The 22,282-nt window shown below is 32.1% G+C and overlaps 1 protein-coding gene across 1 annotated transcript in view; it reads left to right on the top strand.

Moving 5' to 3' along the window:
* LOC133338044 (CYFIP-related Rac1 interactor B) overlaps positions 1–19,885 on the top strand; it is a 69,407-nt gene extending 49,522 nt beyond the window's left edge. Inside the window, exons 2-4 of the mRNA XM_061546229.1 lie at positions 5,468–5,731; positions 19,258–19,520; positions 19,616–19,885. Of these exons, the coding sequence (XP_061402213.1) occupies positions 5,468–5,731; positions 19,258–19,520; positions 19,616–19,880 (792 nt within the window). The 3' untranslated portion in view covers positions 19,881–19,885. The remainder of the gene's footprint in view (positions 1–5,467; positions 5,732–19,257; positions 19,521–19,615) is intronic.
* Positions 19,886–22,282: the final 2,397 nt, after the last annotated feature.

Here is a 22,282-nt window from a genome sequence, read left to right as displayed (position 1 = left end):
TTTAGTAAGGTAGAATTTCGTATTTTTGAATACGATCGATAGGTTTAAAATACCGTTAGAAGATTTTCACAGTAGCCGATTAATGGATCTATGCATATGAACCTGAAATAAGACAGCCTTCGACCGTATGAGCATTCGAAGACGTGCTAAATCCAACGAAAGGTTTTCGGTAGAGTTGATTCCTTCCGGAATGAACTAGTTCAAAGGACTAAGACAAAGGACGAATCGAACAAGGTGGAACCGCCCAAATCTAGTATTCGGGGCAGGAGCTCTTATTCGTAGGATGGTAAATTTTGAGTGATAAGCCACAATTTGTTTGATCGGCCAAAAACTCTCGCATGCATCCGCCTTACTACCCTGATTTGGCAACCAATAACTTACCTTGATTCCCACACGTCAAAGCAACATGTGATTTTAGTCGCCGGAAGATGCCAATGCAATTCCTGATATTTGAGGTGTCTCAATAGAAGTGGAGGGAGCGCTCCGAACGTGGAAAGGATGCAATTCCGATTTGCAAATTGAAAAATATTACTAATTAAAACAAAAGTACTCAATCGAAATAGGTGACAAAATTAGATAAATAATGGCAAAGGTAGAACAATAGAGGATCTGTTAAAGGGTTCCCATTCGTAATCCATAGACATAAAACATCTTGGACCAGTTTCATATACCTACTGATAACGCTTATTTAGAATAACTCTTAGAAGTTTTTATACTAAGGAAACATCTTAGAATTTTTTTATTACTTAGAAACCCTACTCTGTACATAGAATAACTTTTGGAGGAATAACCTTTTAGGATCTTTTATCAGTACCACACACATGAGTGTTTCTTGTTTGAAACCACAATATGACATTCTATCTGTAGAATAACTCCAAAGGGTCTTCTTTCGTGAAAGATGTCCAGATAATATAGATAGAAAACCTCTTGAAACTCTCATAAAAAGTACTATAGGACGCCTGGAGTCAAGAAAATGCCTCCTACGGTAAGAGGAAAATATATGGACATCTTCCGTTTTCTAAAGGTTACATATACATTATATTATATACATGAAAAATCCCTATAAAGTCTCCTATATAGGAGGCTCTTATACATATAAGTCCTTTTCGATGTCTTCTATGCAGGTCTAATGGAGATATCCTTTTATTTGGCTTTGTGAATAGAAGAAATCATGAGCTCTTAGAGGTTTCCTGTAAAAAGAAGTTAAATAGATGTTGCAACATATTGACATCTATCTATATACAGACGAGCTCTTCAGTGATTCCTCAATATACTCCGATCCTTTTTAAGTACCCTATACATAAAAGAAATATTAGAGTTTTCAGATGCTACTTTTAAATATACGTAAAACGTATGTAGGAATCTGCTTTGAGCTCTTAGAGTATTCACAAAATAGAGTCCTCCTCGTGGAGGAAGTCCAAAATGTCATGATTTGAGATCTATAGGCTCACCCAAATGCAAATTTTACTAAATTTACTTTTTTAGTGCACAATAATATACAAATTTTATTTCCCAATGTTAGGATTCCTGGGGTACCGGTTCATCCTAACCCAAGTTTTACCAAATTTAGTACCATTTAGTACATATTTCCAAAACTTCCTACACACACTAACAGTGAACCTAACTCCAAATTTCAGGATCCCAGCTCTATCCGTTCACCCAAAATTCAAATTGTACCAAATATAGTACCAAAGGGTATGCATTTCCAAAACTACATCAATACCCTTATTCTACACTCATACAGTATCCTTATTTTCAAATTTCACGACTCCAGATCTATCGATTCATCGGATCACCCAAAATTTAAATGGTACCAAATTTATTATACTTTAGTATGAATTTATAAAACTTCTTCCATAGCTCAATTCTACCCCCCAACAATGATCCCAAATCGAAATTTGGAACCATATAGTACACATTAGTACAACTTTCCAAATTCAAATTGTACCAAATTTAGTACTCTTTAGTACATTTCGTATATATGAGTACATGCTTCCAAAACCACCTCCTTATAACAATCCTACTTCTCAACCTTAATACGCATTCCCTCATCCCAAACTTCAAGATTCTACGATTCTTAGTATTTTTTATTAACTTTCAAGTCCCAAACCACTGTTCCATTCAAACCAGTTAAACCTGAACGCGCTGTATTGTTATTTTGCAACTGTTCTTATGCCCCATAGCGGTCATAACATATTGCAGGCACATGCTAAAGAAAGGTAACCGGGCACATACCGGGTATATTTACAATGAATAATAGTAACATTCATGTATTCAGTCAGTAAGTATTTCGTTCATTCATTCTGTCATTTATCCACCCAGTCATTCTAATGCCGTGTACATGTCTGAATATTTTCTATAATCTTTGTTTGCCATTCATTCTTGAACATACGTCCATACAAATGCCTATGTTGCCGTGTTGCATGATATTTTCTACCAATCAACATATGCAACGGAATCAACATGCAACATGTACATTTGTTGGGGGATAAAATATTGATGGCATGCAGTCATGTTGTCGTCCACCTACCAACCCACAGCAAACCACTATACCACCAAACGCAACAACGATGAACAACACCAGAACAAATCTTGTCGACTGGACTTGTGCATTTTTAATTTATGGCAGTAGTTTAGCATTACTTTTTCAACTTTTCGGTTCCTGTTGGTTTATTTGTTGTTTTTTCTTTTTTCATTTTTTCTTTTACTCCCCTTTGCAAATTTTATGTTATTTTGAAGTTTTATGTACCTAAACCGCTATTTTTCTTCTACATGCATGTTTAAAAAAATATTTTGAATTTTTTATTCCACTAAAAATTAAATCCAGCCAGTGATGCCGATACAACAGATTACATGTTTATATGTAATTGAAGTTTGAAGCGTGCCGAAAATAATTCATTGAAAAGAACAGTTATATAACATAACTTAATTGCATTTAATTAACGGTTTGATAGTTAACTGGATAAGACAATATTAGAACGAGGTGGACCTCAAAAATGTATTATCTAAAATTAAAAAAAAATAATCGGAGAAGGTATCGTATATTTTTATATATACACACACCATCTCTTGAAATATCTCCAATATGAGGAAACCAAATTCATTCAAATCGAATATTTGTAAAAAGAGACTTGCATCCTAAACCCCCTAGCATTCTAATAACCAATCTCGGCATCAACACTTGATGTTAACACAAAATAGGAATGACAGGAGATAGTGCCACACACAGGAAAATAACTAAACTCAAATATGCAAGGACCCAACCAATGCACAAAATTCAAGAAGACGTTGTTTCTAGGCAACGATAGATGGCAGCCCCACCATCCAACCTAACAGGCTACAATCAGGCCAATCATTTTCATACCTAAAATACTAATCAAGTATGTAAGCTTTGTGGAAGCCCAAGATAAGCAGTTGTGCAGTTTATAGTGTACCTGACTACAGTCTCAGGCGTACTGAGGAAAACAATTTTTTCTGATCGAATATTTGTAAAAATAACATTACATCCTCTTTTTACAAATATTCGATTATCAATCATCTTCTTAGCTGACACCAGATGAAATGCCTCTTTCTGACATCCTACCCAACATACCATTCAGTAATCAAATCTCAATACCACTTGAGAACAAGCTTATAATAATAGTTGTTCTTAAGCTTTTTTTAGTAATATTAAAAAAATGTTGTTAAAATTTGAATTCACAAACAGTTTTCAACTATGCTTGATAAACTATTGTTGTACACAAATGTTTCTCAAGAGTTGAGTAAGCTTATATACACACTAGTTAAGATAAAATTACATTTGTAAGCTTATTCTACAATTGCAAGAATAAGCTTTTAGTAATATTACACAAGTAATTGTATCATAAGGGTTCCGTTTTGATTTTTCTACAATTATTAATAATCATTTCTCAAGATTTTCTCAAGACATTTTCAAGCTTAATGCTTGTGTTGGTAAGCTTAATATAATATTATTCTCAATACTTTTGGTTTGTTGGGTAATAACAAACTTCGCCATTAACATCATCACACCAGGATAACACAAAATTGAAACAAAACTAAAATAAGCAATGACGCCAACCACTTTTAAAGAGGTGTTGTTTCTAGGCAACAATAGATGGCAGCCGCATTCATTAGCTGGAATGAATAAATGATTAACTAAACTAATCGAATAAGACGACGATACTTTGTGGAAGCCCAACAGGAGTAACAGCAGAAAAAATGGAAATGTGTGGAGTAGTGCAGTGGATAGTGAACCTGATAACTATCCGATGCGTACAGAGGAAAACAAATTCATTCAAATCGAATATTTGTAAAACGGAGACTTAAATGCTCCCGAAACTCTCTAACATTCTAATAACAATTTTCGCCATCACATTAGGACAAAACAAACTAGAAATGGCGGGAGATATCAATAAGAGAAAAAATGTCAACGCTGAAGTAAGTAATTACCCCACTACTTTTAAAGATACGTTGTTTCCAGACACCAATGATAGGCTACAACAGGCCAATCATCTACTTACCTAAAATAAATTAATGATTAATAAAACTAATCGAATATCGATGCTCTATGGAAGCCCAAGAGGAATAACAGGAGAAAAAAATGGAAATGGCTAAAGTAATGCAGAGATTGGTGTGCATGACCACAATCCGAGGCACACCGAGGAAAACAAATTCTTTAAAATCGGAAATGTGTGAAAAGAGGATTTTATAGTTGAACAGATGAAATGCTTCCGACACTCTCCGATGAAGGAGGATAACAATTGAAATTGTTGAGCTAGTGTAGTGGAAACAAAATTCTTTGAAATCGATTTTTTCAGAGGCTTACACTCTTCTCCAAATGAACTGTTTTCGAAATCCTTTGACATGCTAATAACCAACCTAGGCATCAACATGATTGTAACACAAATTGGGAATGACAAGAGATATCACCACCCATTGGAATAAGAATGCGCTACAATAAGCAAGGACTCCAACCACTGCAAAACTTCAAGAAGACGTTGTTGCTAGGCAACAATAGATGGTGGTTCCCAAAATATATTCCTCCATAATTTTGTTTTATGTGTAGAATACCTCTAGAAAGTCTCAAAAAAGATAAGAACTTATGTTGCGCTATTATAACGATAACTCTTCAAATGTGTTATATCTACATAAGACCTATTTTTAACGTAGATCTCTTCCAGATGTTTTTTATTTGTAGAAGACCTGCTCTCTATGTGTAAATTACTTCGTATGTAAGACACTCATCGTTTATTACAGAATAACCCATCGTTTATTACTGACTATTTCTTTATGTTCTCTGGAATATTTTGGGTCTATATAAACCTAATGGAAGATCTTTGGCCATCAAAAAAAGAGATCACCCCCTTTTGTACACAATGTCTAGAATATATGCATTTCTTACATACATACTACCTTTAAAAATTGTTTATTAATCATTAATTTTCATTTCATTTAAATTTATTTACAGGGTGCTGGCAAAGAAATACGTGAAGCCATTGCCGATCCCACACCACAGTGCCAAGAAAAAGCCTGGGCTGCTGTACTGCCGTTAGTATTGAAATTAAAACGTTGTTACGAACATTCGCTAGAATTGGAGAAAATCGTACCAAAGCTATTGGGTCAACTGGTGGGCGGTAAACTAAATCCTACACAGCATTTGGAAACACAACAGGCTCTGGTCAAACAGCTGGCAGAAATTTTAGAATTTGTTTTAAAATTCGATGAACACAAGGTGAGTTTTGTTTTTCCTATTTTTTTAATAAATTTGCACACAAAACAATTAACAACAGGTTTCAACTAGTAATTTTTATTATTGTAATTTTTTAATGGATATTAAGATGGGTAAAATTAATAACAACCTCGGAAACGAGGTATTGATGGGAGTGGTTCTTAATAATAATACAATATTTACATCTAATGGGTTTTATTACAAAACAATTTAATGTATATAACATAGGTTTTTTGTAGTGCCCCACGTTGGGCGCCATATTTTAATTTCATAAATATAAAAAAAATCTCTTTAAATAATTTTTTAAACTCATAGATATAATTTTTTAGCAATTTTTGTTAAATTAGGTTTTGTATAATTTCTGGTTTTCAATTCGTTGATTATTTGTTGTTTCTTCTGTGACCTGATGTTAAAGTTGCCTGCCACTGCAATTAATTCATTGACTGTGTGTGTAGGCATCACCACCAAACCATCAACTTTAATAATGTTTGCGTGTTTGAAAGTTTTTATTTTTTGTTGTTTCTGGTTACTAGCCTGGGAGGTTTCATTAATTTTTGAATAGTGGTGGGCAGTCGTTGCCGCAGATTATTGTGTGGTTGCATGTCACTTCATTTTGGATTTGAACTTTATGGAAATTGATTTTATGATAATATTGCCTGTAAATAATAAAAGAAGTACCGAGCCCTGTGTCAATACGAACCAAAGGCAATTTTTTTTGCCAACATTTTATAATACCATGAATAAGGAATTTAGAAATTTCACGTGAAAAAAGTAGGGAAGGGCTCCTCAAAATTCAAAATATTTTAACAGAATTACGTGCTATATAAATAAAATTTCCTCGCGTCGATTATAATATTAATTTTATTAATTATAAAGTAAATAGAAAAAACGGACATATGTTTTTCGACTATGTATTATACCTGTATAAAATGTAATAAATGTAGAAAACGTCATTTATTCGAATATTATTACCATATACCGTTATTTTCACTGTTTTTGACGGACCATCTCTGAAAACGGACATATGTGACTATGTTGTATGTATGTAACTTGGGGTTAACTTTTTGTTGGGGGTATTTTTTTTTTCAAAAATTTATCAACTTTTATCGCTGTGGTAATCGAACAAATATTTTATTACTGTTTTAAAAAACCACAGAAAAGTTTTTTTAATAGCAATAATAATTCATTTGAATCGGATTTTTATTTTCATACTGCATAAAATGTTGACACACATTTGCAAAACCTATTCTGAAACTAATGAGGTCATAAGGGACTTAAATAAAAATATACATTATATTTGGGTTGTTCCGAAACAAACTATACCGCAATTGATACGATTGATACTAGCTTTGATTTTTTCGTTGATCTAGTTTTGTTCATTTTTAGAAAGGAAAAGATAGAAGAAACATCTTGGGATTGGTATCCCTATACTTGTAAGTATCCGTTACTCTTTTCCATACACACTTCACTTGACATGGACCAAATGACCTCATTTTCAATGTTAGAAATTGTATTGATTAAAAAAATATTTGAGAAAATTTATTGACAATATTTGGAATTTCGATGTCAGTGAAAGACCAAATCCACTCAATTTAGCAAAGTCACGTATAACATATTATTTTTCAATATAACAGATTATTTTTCAGTATAACAGATTTTAAAATCGTTTTTATAACAATTCAATGACCCATTATGCAATAAATGTAAATAATACAAGCAAAAAGTAAGTTCATTCCAAGAGCTATTCAAAACCATAATGGATTTTTAAAAAAAAAATGATATTAGTAAAATTTGAAAGTAAAAATGGCACACCAATATGGATGCAGGCATTGGAAAGCCAAGGTGTACTTTCAGAAAATGCATATTTAATAAAAATTAATTTCGGATTTTTTTTTTTTTAATTTTTTTTTAAATTGAATTGTTTTTAGGGATGAAAATTCAATGACCCACTGTGCAATAAATATATATAATACAGGTAACTCTCGGAAAGGTCATTCCAAGAGCTATTCAAAACTGCTTTGCTAACTTGTGTGGATTGAGTCCTTGTTAGTTAAAAGCGATTTTATCTCCACGTACATGAAATTTTAGCAGCCTACGTCATGTAGTTCGGCAGTTAAAAAGTTTTTTTTTCCCAATATTTGACAAAATACTCAAAATGAGCGCTAACTGAAAACCTACCTGCGTCGAAATTTTTGCAAGTATAATTATTACGCATTATGTGTCAATTTCCAGCCAGTTTGATTGAAAAATTTCCAGCCACACATTAATTTCCAAAACACATTAAATTGGGAGGTACGGTTATCTGGGGTATATATCAAACCATGAGCCCAGATACTCCATTTTCCATGTCAGTAGTTATTTTCATATAAAGATTTTAAGAGCCAAATTTTGACAGCCTACGTCAAGTGTTCGGCATTTAAATAGTTTATATCCAATATCTGGGTAAATACTTGGATATTCAATATAGTAATTACCCACAAATGTTTTACATATCATAAAACTATACCTTGTCTACACCTTTTCACATTTTGAATGACATATCAAATCTAATTGGAGCATTCCATTTGTAATTCACAACATATAATTTACAATTCGACAATTCCATTTGCAATTCATATCAGTTATAATTCGAGAATTTCATTTGTAATTCAAGGAATACCTTTCGAAATTCATAGAATTCCATTTGAAATCCATATACTACCATTTGAAATTCAAAGGACTGTATTTGAAATTTCTAAAATTCCATTTGAAAATAATAAAACTCTATTAGAAATTCAAAGAATTCCATTTGAAATCCATAACATTTCATTTGAAATACATAACATTTTATTTGTTTTTCCAAAATACTTCATTTGTTATTCAAAACATTTCAGTTGTTATTCAAAACATTTCATTTTACAACAGAACAATTATGAATTACAAGTGAAATGTTATGAATTTCAAATTGAATTCTTTGAAATGTAAATAAATTTCTTTTATATTCAAATTATACTCTACGAATTTCAAATGGAAATTTACGATTTACAAATAAATTTCTTTGAATTTCAAATTGGTATTTTTGAATTTCATATGAAAAGTATAAAATTACAAATGAAATGTTATAAATTCCAAATTTAGTTTTCGAATTACAAATGAAATTCTCTCTATACTGTAACAGCCAATTATGTGCAATTTTGGTTTCGTAGATTCCGTTCAAGCCGATCGTCGATATGTCGATAAAATCGTAGAAATGGTCGAGAAATTCCTTTAAAATGGCCACAAATCATACAAGAAAACGGTGCATATTTCGCCCAAATCGGACATTCCGAAGCATGTTAAATAAAGTCCTATATTTCATATAAAAATAATGGATTTATTTTTCGCCAACCAAATATTAATTCCCTCTCAGCAGCATTGCTAATTTGTCATATATCCATAAAACAGCATGCATTAAAAATAAACAACAACAAAAACAATACAATGCAAAATATTTGAATTTTTAATTATGGAATGATGTGATGCCCATGATTTAATGACTAACAGATGAGCTGATATTGAAATAGTCGGTTAATAGATGGACATGTGAATAAGTCCAGTGACAACAATTGAATGTGTATTTGAGAGAGTATGAGAAATATAATTTCAGTTTATTTTAAAAGTTAATTTTTTCATATTTTCTGTTGAGAAAACTTCAAGCTCATGTAAATTTCTTCTCAAATTCTGATCCATTATATTCTTATTTATTTAAAATACTTCAGTTGCAGTTTGAAGTGAAATTAAAACAAATCCTGGATAAGTAGAACTTATGTTGCAGTCAGGAAAGTGGAAAACGTGCCTTCTTAAATAAAAGTGCACAACTTATGTAATAGTTGTTGTTGTTTTTTCTCTTTTCTTCTTCTCGTCTTTGTGCAACGAAGTGTCATCGAACAGAAAAGCCATTGAAGACAATTCTTCGAATACAAACGACAATAAGTGGGGTGGTGGTCACAAGACATCGACACGTATCTATATCACCCATATATGCATCCACTTAATACTTTCGTTTCCTTACATCTTGTTTGCATTATTTCGTTACGTGTGAAACAAATACGGTATAGAATTAGACATATTCGTTTTTTTGCACAGTGGTTTCAAATAAGCTAAAACGCATAAAAGGATCAAAGAATTTAGTAGATGATAGCGGGTGGAGTTGAACCTAGTATAAAGGTCCAAAAAATGTGGAAGATATTCGGGCATAGTCCGAACTGAGTAGGGGAAGCTTATTAGGGGTCCAAACACCAAAGAAATAGCCCAGAAGAGGCTAGGCCAGTATAGGTGCAATTATTTACAAGTGCAACCTGTAAAGAAGAAGTTCGTTAAAGGTCAGACCAGTTCAGAGGTCCAAAATGTATAGTAAAAAGTCATAAGGAGGAATTATGAAACGTCCACCTTGTTTAGGAGAAAGGCAAACTATTTACGTCCACATTAGAGAACTGTCCTGTACAGGAGAAGCTCGCACCAACTGAGGAGTGTGTAAGACATCTGATCTCTCTATAGAAGAACCTCAAAAGACATCGGACTGATATAATAGAAGCTAGTAAAACTCCAGCCGGTTATATTAGAAGTTAGAAGAGTTGCCTCCCGTAGAGGAGGAAATCGTTACAGTTGCGACCAGCGTAGGAGGAAAAGCTAACAATATATCCGACCTGAATAGGAGCTCATAAGTATTGCGGCTATAGATGCTCATAAGAGGTCCAAATAGTGTGGAAAAAGTCATTAAAAACCCGATAATGGAATGAATCTCGAAAATTTTCAGACAAATATAAAATTAGGAAAATCATAGGATATTCGACTAGAATAGAGTGGAGCTGGTAAGAGTTACGGAGGACGTCCTCAAATAACGAATGGTTAAATTTCTAGCTATTGTACGAAAATCTTATCAGAGATTAGCCATGAAAAACTATATATCTCATAAAGCTATTATAAATCTGTCCTAGATAGAAGGAGTTTGTAAAGATTCGATCTCTTTAATAATAGGTATACATCCTGCCATTATAATAACAAATTATTAGTAGAAATGCAGCTCATCAAAGCTCCCATCAGTGCCGGAAAATCTAATCATAGGACCTTTCGTCATTAGAGGAGTTCATAAGTAAACATAAAGTTTTGCAAAATAAAAGATTAGCTGTCCAATTGGTGTATTAAGATTTCACAAAGGTATCCACCTAATATGAGGAGTTCATAAGAGGTACGAGATACGTAAAAGTGGACAACATAATAGGTCCAGACAGTATTTGTGGAGTCTATAAGCGGTCCGACGAGTAACAGAGGACTTCTTAATAAGAGTGATGAGCTCATAGGAAGCTCGATTAGTATAAAAATATAGTCAAACTTCCAAAACTCGAACAACCACTGTCCGGAAAATATCTTCCACTTATGTGAACTTCCAATTAAAGTGTAGTGTAGAATATGTGCTAATATAAAGTATGAAGTGCAGGCAGGATCTCATGTTCGACAATTTTTAAAGAAATTATCCATTTTAGTATTATAATATTTTCATATTCCAATGGATTCAATTCAATTCTTTTATTCATCCAAAGTTAACATGTTTACAAAATTATATGTACTTAAAAGTCTAGAGTATGGGATTTATCTATAGATATTACAGCATATAATTACATTACATCACAATTTGTATCCTTTTAGTATTTTTAATAATTCTTGGCTAAAGGGAAATGGAAAACCCCTTATTCTTATTATCTTATTTTAATAGGTCAAACATTATTAGAAACCAATATTGTCTATTGGAGAACTATTTGTAAAATATCATCACCACAGACGAAAGATTCCTGTTTTATATATTTTAGATTTATATATATTTATTGTTATATACTTTATTTAAATTCTCTTATTATTAATTCGATTTTTGTAAAAAAAATTTCCAGCATCAAAAAATGTTTCATATCCAGTCTCAGCGTGTAATGTATGTGTATATTCCAATGGACAAAATTAGCAATTACAATATTTTTATGTTGAATGTTGACATAATTAACATTCAACATAAACATTCCAGCATCAAAAGTATTTTTATGCTCCAAATTACCTTCGAAATACTGTATATTTTTCCCAGTGAGGAAGGAGGTAAATTTACCCCAATCCCCCTGTTTCTACTGTTTGTGTTTCGTGTCGAGAACATGTAACTTATTTTCCTGTTTTCATTTTTTTTTTGCACACAAAAACATCCTGGTAGACAGATCATATGATGGCACACACCGGCTGATAATAAAACCATATTTATGTATAAGTACTTCATTGGTTGGCTGAAAGGCAAAATATTACCGCCCCATTCGTGAAATGTTTGAATATTTAAAATAAATCGATAACGATTTGCGTCAAATGCCTAAGGGAGACAAGAAATGTATTGATTCAATTTATGGGGGCAAATAGACTTTTGGTAATAGGGGAGTTGAAAAATACTTTAAAATTAAATATTGGTTTACTCGAAGTATTGAATAATGTGTATTATTAAAATCGGTATCCTTCTTTTATAAATGGAAGAGCTTCTAAATTACTTCAAACTATTTTGCTTTTCTATTTTATAGCGGTATATAGGGCAAACTGGGGCACATTCGATTCTTTTTGGGGTTAGGTACACATTTTTACAGTTTTGTAAAAAATTAAAATTCGCCGTATGTGCCTGCCCGGGGTAGCTTCGGCATTTGATGGGACACATTCGGCACCATAGTTATAGCTTGGTAATTATCATCGCTATCAGTTCGCTTGAAATGCAGATCCTCTAAAAGTTAAAGGCTATGTTGTTTTAATATGCGACTCAATGTTTGGCTTTTAGGACTATGTTTTCTAGCGGCGGACGTTGACGTCTCAAGGTCACACACACCATCAGAAATAATTTTTTTCTATCGCAATTTCGTCAATACAAGCACGTTTGATCTTATATATGTAATTTCCAACCGTATTAAAAGATTATTTCTAATGACAAACTCAAAAACATGTTAAGGGAATAATATAGCACTATCTATAAATGACCGAATGTCCCCCACTCTAAAATGCCGAATGTACCCCGAAGGCACTTTCTATAATTTTTTAATTTGTTTCTATTAATCTTCTAAAATCATTATATTTTTAGTTTTTTTTTTTATATTAATATAAATTGTAATTAAGAACTTAATAATACTGGCTTAAAATTTGAAAAGTTTTATACACGCAATGGAATGGAAATATTATAAAAACCTCTTTAAAAATGCAAAAGACAGTGCATCTAAAAAAGCTTATTGTTTGCTACATTTTTGATATTTCAACTTTATGGATCAAACGATTACTGGTATTTTTAATGTTCACCTTATAATGGAGGTTATAAAAACGTTCGGCCAGGTCGAAATTTTCGAATTATAGTTATTACTTGTTTAAATATTGATGCTTTGTGGGCGAGATTACTAGAAGTACTATCTTCGGACTTGATGTAGGTTTGATAGGCATATTACAAATTGAACTTGATATTCGGTTTACAGATTTTTCAAATTGTATACACTATCTGGGGTATCTATATCTCAACACTACACACCAATTCTGACCACAACTGAAATCTAGTTCTACACTAAATTTGGTACCATTTACTATCTTTTGTACTCTTGTAGTATTTATTTCCAAAACTAATTTCACATTTTATGATTTAAGCTCGGTAGGTTCACCCAAATCCAATTTTTACAGAATTTAGTACCCAATAAAATAAACTTCCACTAAACTCAAATCCAAATTGTACCTAATTTTGTACCATTTATTACATAATAGTACGAATTTCCAAAACAACATCCATACTGCAACATTGATGCTAACTCCAAATTTTAGGTTCACCCAAAATTCAAATTGTACCAAATTTAGTACCAATTAGTACATATTAGTACTAATTTCCAAAACTACCTATATCATACAGTCAATGAAAATCGTATTTCCCAATTTCAGGATTCCTACCCTATCGGTTCACTCAAAATTTAAATTGCACCAAATTTAGTACCCAAAACCACATCTCATAATATCGGTACCAAATATAGTACCATTTAGAACTTTTCGTTCACATTAGTTAAAAAATTCTAAAATTACCTACAAATCCCAATCACAATGAGGATTCCATTTCCACCCGTTCCTCCAAATTCAAATTGTACCAAATTTAGTACTGTTTAGTACCCTACTTCTCACACTTGCTGCAAGTCCGGTATAAACCAAAAATCGTGATTTTTGAATTAATAATGCGAACACTTCAGACATCATGATGTGTACAAAATTCAAATCAATATCTCTTAAAAACATTGATTGAGAAGCTGTGCCAATTCCTCTGTTCCTTGAAAGGTGTAAGTCGATTGAAAACTTAAAAAGCATTTTCTGCAAAATCAATTTTTGATTTATGCCGGTTTTCCGGCAAATGAACGATTTTTTCGAAGTTAATCACCCCTATTCCGTATGTCGTCGTCGACACGAAACGACGTCGAAGAGAGTCGTCTTTTGCAAATTGGTATTCCCTATGTCGTTGTCGACATTTATCGATAACTATTGAAACATTTTTGGTATTCCGTAACAATGTGTGACGACGACGATGTCGAAGTTTTCTTCGTCATAGCTTTTGTTGACGACTGAAGCGTTTGAACATTTTTTTTTTAGAAATTAAAAAAAAAACATGACTGGACAAGAACATGATACATCATTCTAGAATCTATTCAATACTTAATGCAAAATAAAGTGTAAATAAAGAAAAATATATGGGATCTATATATAAATCTGTACCGATTTTGACCAATATCAACAGGAATCGTCTATGCGCCAAATAAAATTTCATCCCATTCGGATCATTTTGTAAATTGTTTAAAATAATACATGGATGGAGGGACAATAAATCGACTGAAAAATAATTCTATGTACATATATAATAAAAAGAAACTATGGGTCTATCTCGTTTCTTTTTGGTCATTGCAGACACATTTACCCTGTGCCACAGTGAGGTGACGGATACAAACTCATTTTTGCCCAAAAATATGCAACAATTTTTTTGTTTTTATTGATATTATCGATAAATAGTCGACATCGTCGCATGAGTGTTACAGAATACCAAATCAGTGTCGAAGTGATGTCGATGTCGATGCGAAGTGATGTCGAAAGAGAAACGTCGTCGACAACGACGACGACATACGGAATAGGGGTGAATAAGTTTAAAATGTTGGATTGGTGTCGGAATCTAGACAACTTCGACCTACTTCTAGCTATAATAGAAGATATTTGAAAGTGCTTTCGTTCAGAAGATCTTGGCGCTATGTATGACATTTAGCAGGTCGTCTGAATAAATACAGGAATTTTAGTAATATATAGAATATTTGTTAACGATTTCATATTTCAAATAACAATAAAGCATTTATTTTCTAAAGTAATTAATAATTAATATTCTGGTTTAATTCGACGTGGATATTTTTTCAAATATTCTTTAAAATGTTTGGCATAATCAGTTGTTCCTTGTTCGGCTGTCCTATTAAAAGCAGCAGCATTCGTTGTCCGGTAATAATTCAAATCTGTATTTGTGGCATATAATTGTTGTGGTGGCTGTGGAGGATTTGAATGATATTGATATTGATGTTCTGTTGTTGTCGTTGTTGTTGGCGATGTATTATATGGAGGTTGTAGTTCCGGTTCATTGTAAATTTTTACATTTATTTGGGGTTTTCTCGAATCTTGTCTTTGTGTGGAAACTTCATTGTCAGGTGAGCTAAATATTTGATGCCGCCTAATATCGCTGTGATAAATTACTCCATTGCCATAATTAAAATGTGATGGCTGTAGCTGTTGTGGCGCTACATTTGGTTGTGGTTGTAATTGTCCTCCTTGTTGTAGTTGCCGCTGTTCTCCATCTTCGTATTCTGATCTGTGGTTGTTGTTGATATGTAGATTTTTGGGTGTACGCAAAGATGGTATTTTGCCTCGCAATTGTCCATCATCAGAGGCAGAATAGCCAATATCCTCAACTATAATAGGTGGACCAGACCACAAATCTGTGGGTGTTGTTATTACACTGGGTGTAAATGGCAATGATTTGGTATTGTGTTGGAATGGCAGCTGCTGCTGCTGCAATTCATTAATATTATCACCATTATTGTAGTATGGCGAGATCTGGGCAAAATCTCTGTTCGAGTAGGAGAATGGTGTAAATGATGGAGTATTGTAAGGATTTGCGTGGAAGTTATTTGTTCCAATTACTGGCAGCTGTTGTTGTTCTTGTTGTTGTGGATGAGGTAATGATATGTAATTTCGTTTATAAGAATTATAGTTATCCACTTGTCCCCAGGTATTGTGAAACAGCAGCAGTAGTAAAAATGGAGACATTTTTATTTTCTAGAGAAAAGAAACAAATTTTAAATTAATAAATTGGAAATTCCATACATTCAAAACGGATTTCAATTATTTATTACTTACTCTATGATTCATGTTGTGGTTTATTCAGAATCCACATAAAAACTGCACAATTTCCAGCATTAACATTCGCTACTTATATATAAAAACTTAGAACCTTGTTGTTTTGTAACACAGCAACATCTCCACTCCGGTGTGAGCTATGAAGGGACATGGGGGAGGCAGGAGGAGTATTGCTTTTGATTCTATTAACTTGGCACTATTGAGTAGTTTAAAGTTTTGCCGCGGCTACGACGATGCCGCCGATGATGTGATGAGCTTCAAAACATAAACCTCACGTTTTTCCCTGAACTCTCACAACGAAAATTATTTGAATTATTTCATATGGAAAATACCTGTCGCGGTTGTTTGTCACCTCCTCATCTGATTATAATTATCCATTTATGTATGTTAATGTTATATGTGAACATCGTCCAACTTATGGACTATTACGCATAATTGCTACTTGGCGGACGGACGGATTGACTCTCTGCCTGGTTGCTTGCTTGCGTTCGACTGATTTGTTTAATTTACAAATCTAATTGTCAAATCACGTAATGTTTTTCCATTTCCTTCTGATTATCTTGTGCACGTTTTTGCCACTATAAAGTAGCTACCTGCTATGAAATAATTCTCAAAACTAATTCACCTGCCTAGTTAAACAATTCTATTCAATTCATTTGTGTGTGAGTGTCACTTTTTTGGTTTCATTCTTATATGACTTTGTTTTTATGTTTTTCTAGAGATTTTTCTTCCAAAAGTATTTACATATGTATATGACCATTTAAATTTAACGAGGGTTAGTTGAAAAAATTTAGGGAATATTTAGAAAAAAACCCTATTCTCACTCTAACGAAGATTTTGAATATTATATTGTGTCAATTTGCAATTCATAACATTTCAGTTGTAATTCGAGAATGTAATTGGTAATTTGGAACATTTCATTTTAAACTTTTCTTATGAAATTCAAACAAACACATTTGAAATTTAAAGAATTTCATTTGTAATTCATATCTTTCCATTTGAAACTTCAAGGAAATTAGTTTACAATTCAAAGAATTCAATTTGAATTTCATAACATTTCACTTGTAATTAAAAATATTTCAGTTGTAATTCGTAACAATTAATTTCAATATTTTTCGAATTTTTTAAATGTTATGAAAAAACATGAAATATTATGTATTTCAAATTAAATGTTATGAATTTCAAAATTAATTCTTTAAATTTCAAATGGAATTTTATGAATTTGAAATGCAATCCGTTGAACTTCAAATGGAAGTATATGCATTCAAATTGAATTCTATGAATTTCGAAAGTTATTCTATGAATTACAAATGGAATTCTTGAATTACATTTACTATGTTTAGAATAATATTTGAAAATGGTGTAGTTGGAAATCTTAAACGAAAATTCGTTTAAAAATGTACTATTACCCAAAAAGAAGCGGAATTTTTACGTTGGGTTATATCAAAACCTTCCAGGGCTGAAAGATCCGGTTAAAGTCTTTAAAATACCGAGAATAGGATGGGAGCTATACCAAACCGTAAACTGATATTTACAATTTTTGGTAGGAAGATTTGACACCCCCGTAAGAATTTGATAAATCAAATTAGAGCGTCCAAACCCATCAAAATATCGAATTATATCTGGGTTACCCGTATGTCATTAATGATCATTTTTTGGGGGATTTTCTACCGAATACGGAAGTTTGGAATGTAGCGCTATATGTGGGAGCGCTATATATAGAAGATTCCCTAAAAAGTGAACCAATATTGATCATGTTTAGTAGGAGGATTTGACAAACAAGAAAAAAGTGTCAGGCTGTGTTACCGACAAATATATATCCTCAGCGTATGGTTCGCGGAGGGTTTTGGAATTACACAGATATTTTATTATTAGCTTTATATAATATATATGCTGTTATCAAAGAGGTTTCGGTTTTTTATTTTGATCAAATCGGTTATCCAATTCGCTTTAAATTAAATTTACAAGTTTATAGAATATTGACCATTTGTGGGGGAAGTACCAGAAGGAGTGGACCAATGTCTCCCATCTCTGGAGCTCATGTAGGCTAGGTAAATACAACAAGGCAAAATTTGGTTAAAATCTAACATTCCATTCGCCTTACAAATATTGAAAATTTGTACCATTTGTGGGGGAGGACTTGATCTAGGCTTAGTAAAAAAATAGGTTGTACAAAATTTGGTTCAAATCGGATAGTCATTTCGCATCATATTATAAAATTACATTGTTGCACAATTTTTACCATTTTGTGGGGGAGGAGTGATCCAATATTCCCCATCTTCGAACATAAACTAAGTTTGGAAACGGATTTGGTACAAATAAATATGGGCTCTAAAACCAATATATCGATGAGGCACATTTTCACCGTATCAAAGTGTATATACCATCATTAGCCATAAGGTTATACGGTTATATATGGCCTAACCCGAATATTTGTGAGTTCCGCTATATGGGTGCTATGGCAAAACGTGAACAGATATATCCCACTTGCAATTCAACAGACGGACAGTCATAAATCTACATAGAATTTTATTCTGATCAAGAATATATAAACTTTATGGGGTCTCCATTGAAAATTTCGATGCGTTGCAAACAAAGTGGCAAATATACACTCCACCCTATGGAGGGGGGTATAAAAATTAACCCCTATTGATAATTATTGGTAAGAAGATATATTACGCCTTGAGAACCCAAACTGCCAAAATAAAATCCCATTCGGTTGAAAAACGTGTCAAAAAGTCTACCAAAACGCGGACCAGTATATCCCTTTTTCAATACCAAACATCCTAGGAATAATTCCAATGTATGTACAACATGTCAGAGTTCTATCATAAATATTGCTACCTCTATCGTGATTTCAAGACAGACACACGGGCTATACTTCTTATTGAATTATTTTTAGTTACAAAAAAACTACAAAACAACAACAAAATTATGTCAAATAATTTTCTTATCCTTTAAGTCTTCAAATGCATTTATGCAAAGTTACAAGCCTTCAATATAATGCACGTTCAAATTTTCAAATCGTAGCCAAAAGATAAATTTTCATTTCAATATATTTTGTATTGATTAATAAATGTCATATTTTCCATTATTTACAGATGAAAACACCTGCGATACAAAATGATTTCAGTTATTACCGACGCATTGTCAGTCGGCAACGTATCGATGCAACAAACAATATGCTGGTCAGTACAGAATTGGCCAATCGTATGTCATTGTTTTATGCCCATGCTACACCGATGTTGAAAGTATTAAGTGAAGCTACCTCTAAATTTGTTGCCGACAATGCGGACGATGTGGACAACACAACGGAAACGCTGGGCACAATGGCCAAAGTGTGTCTGAGAATGTTGGAAAATCCGTAAGTATAACAACAACCATTCCAAAGTGAAATATTCGAATATAAAAACTGTAGCATATATTAATTGTTGTTTTTATTTTTTGCTTTCCTTCCAGTAAACTCCTTCAACAAATTGAACGTGAAGAAACCCACCTGCTGGTATTACGGGTTATGGTCGGTCTTGTAATACTCTACGATCATGTCCATCCGGTCGGTGCATTTGCTCGAGGTTCTCATGTCGATGTCAAGGGCTGTGTAAGACTTCTACAGCAACAACCTGCAATTAAAGCCGAACCCCTGCTAAATGCTCTGCGATATACAACAAAACATTTGAATGAAGATAACACACCTAAAAATATACGAAATCTATTGGCAGCATAATATACAAGTCAAAAACAGAAACAAAACAAAAAATCAACCAAATTATTCTATCACTACTACTACTACTACAAGAAGAGCAAACAGACAAATCGAAAGGCCAGGACAATGATAATGATGATGCCGAGCGGTATGGATACATTGGATGTTGCCAAAAAAAGTCCCAACACATCATATGAAAAGTGTATCAATAAATAACAATTGTTGAAACTCGCCATCAACATCCTCACACACACAGGAGACACACATCCATCATGGCAATTAGCTTTGCTTCAATGTCATCGTCCTAGTTATTGTCGTCGTTTATACATAAATGATAGATTTATACATACTATAAGTAAAAGAAAAATATTCTAACTGCATGTGTGCTGCAAATGTCTGTTTTTTTTAATTATAATTAATTATTAATTTGTTTTTATATGCTATAATTATGTCTACATTTTATATTCAAAAGAGAAATTATTTAATGGCGCTAATGGTGCTACAACCAAAAAAAAAATTCTTACAAAGTTTAAATACATTTAAACCTTAAGTTTTAATGTTTGCAAAATGTTCTCAAAGAGTGAGGTTACGACAAGAACGAAAAATTAAAATTGGCCAACAATTTCAATACAAAATAAAAATTCTTAAAATTAATATGAATTAAAATTCTTTAAATTTGTTCATCAATTCTCCGTTTTTTTGTGTTTTTAACTCACATATTTAGGTGTATTTCGATTAAATTTATACAACCTTAATCAGAATCATATTAAAATTATTGCACATCATTCTTATGTCAGCCGTTTATTCTTCAGAATACAAATATTTCAAAATCGTCGAGCTGTTTACCTGCCAACATTATTAAAATTAACAGCCTGTTTTTCTATTTCGAACGAAAATCAATGCGAAAGAAAGTAACTCACTCACTTTCGTTTAAAAAAGCGTTCCTGTATTTCGAAAGCTATCGTTCGTTTGTCGTAACGTATACCATGCGAAAAACTACTAAATTAAATGCAATGTTTTACAACAATGTTCAATAAAAGAGAGTCAAATGGAAAATGAGAAAAACTATACAAATACAAACAAACATTTTAACATAAAAAATGTCGAATGTCGAATTTTATTTTCCAAAAACATGAATGAAAAATCGAAGCGATACCTATAAATGATGTTCCAAAAATGTTTGTTTTGTATGGAGATTGTGTTGTGTGAATGTGCTTCAAATTTTGGTACATAGTTCATTCATTCGAAAACTATAAAGCAAGTGAGTGAATTTGACATTCTCGTTCGCATGATGACAGCTTTTTCGTCATACATAAACCCAATTTGTAAAGAAAAAATATACGTTTATGTTTTCTTTCGAGTTGTTGATCGTTCGACTTCTTTTGCCTGTAAAAACTTTTTATATAAACCAAAATTGATTTTCATTCGCATTGAAAGCGAAAGAAACATTTCTTTCGAAATGCATAAACAGACTGTAAAACCTCTAGTCTTTCTGAAATTAAAAAACCACTGCATTCTCGGCATCCACGGCCGTTTTGAGGTCATATTGAACGACGACGGGTGTAGATCGCGAAAGATCTAAATCAAATTTAAAACGAAAAACAATTAAAATACTGAAATTATAAATCCGTTTATTATTATTTTGTTGGTTACTATTTCCTTCAAATATCGATAAACACGTTTCGTACAAATATGAGACCCTCTAATAAATAGCTATCTCGTTTTTGTCATAACTATACTTTTTGAGAATTTATGAAAACTCCTGAAATTAATTGTTTTCCCTGTATCTGCTTTGCTGCTTATTAATTTTATTGTTATATAATTACCTTTTTGTAGCACCGTGTGTAATTTAAAAAACTTGTTTTTTAATAGGAAATCTAATGTTAAACAAAAATATATATCTAAGCCCCATTTAAATGCAATTATTTCTTTTTTCAAAAAATCTTTCTTATTTGCAATATTTTTCATAGATTATTTTTACTTATGTATTTTTTTTTCTTGCTACTTTTTGCAACAATATTTGTATAATAATTGTTAAGTTATTCATCGAGATATTGTGTTGTGTGACAGAAATGTCTTAAATGATTTTTGTTTTTCAAATAAGTTTTATGAATTGTTTTTTTAAATAATTATTTGTGAGTGTGTGATTTTTATCATATATATGTTTTTAAGTATTTTTTAAATATATATTTTACATAACAACAAGATTTATTTTTGTGTATAATTTTAAAGAACATGTTTTAGTCTTTTTTTATTGCTGGTGGTGTCTAGTATTCAAAATGCATTTAAATAAAAAACCAAAAAGAAAAACTGAAACAATAATGAGTCCATATCCTTTACAAAATTCCTTAATTATATACAACAAAAAGATAAGAAAAAATAAATTTATTAAAAATATAATATATATGTAACATTTTGTTCTT

Source organism: Musca vetustissima, unplaced genomic scaffold (assembly GCF_032173495.1).
Source record: "Musca vetustissima isolate MV318-11 ecotype Yass unplaced genomic scaffold, APGP_CSIRO_Mvet_v1 utg17997, whole genome shotgun sequence".
In the NCBI taxonomy this organism is placed as follows: domain Eukaryota; kingdom Metazoa; phylum Arthropoda; class Insecta; order Diptera; family Muscidae; genus Musca; species Musca vetustissima.
The sequence above is the reverse complement of the archived record's forward strand: the minus strand, read 5'-3'. Positions and strand labels throughout refer to the sequence as shown.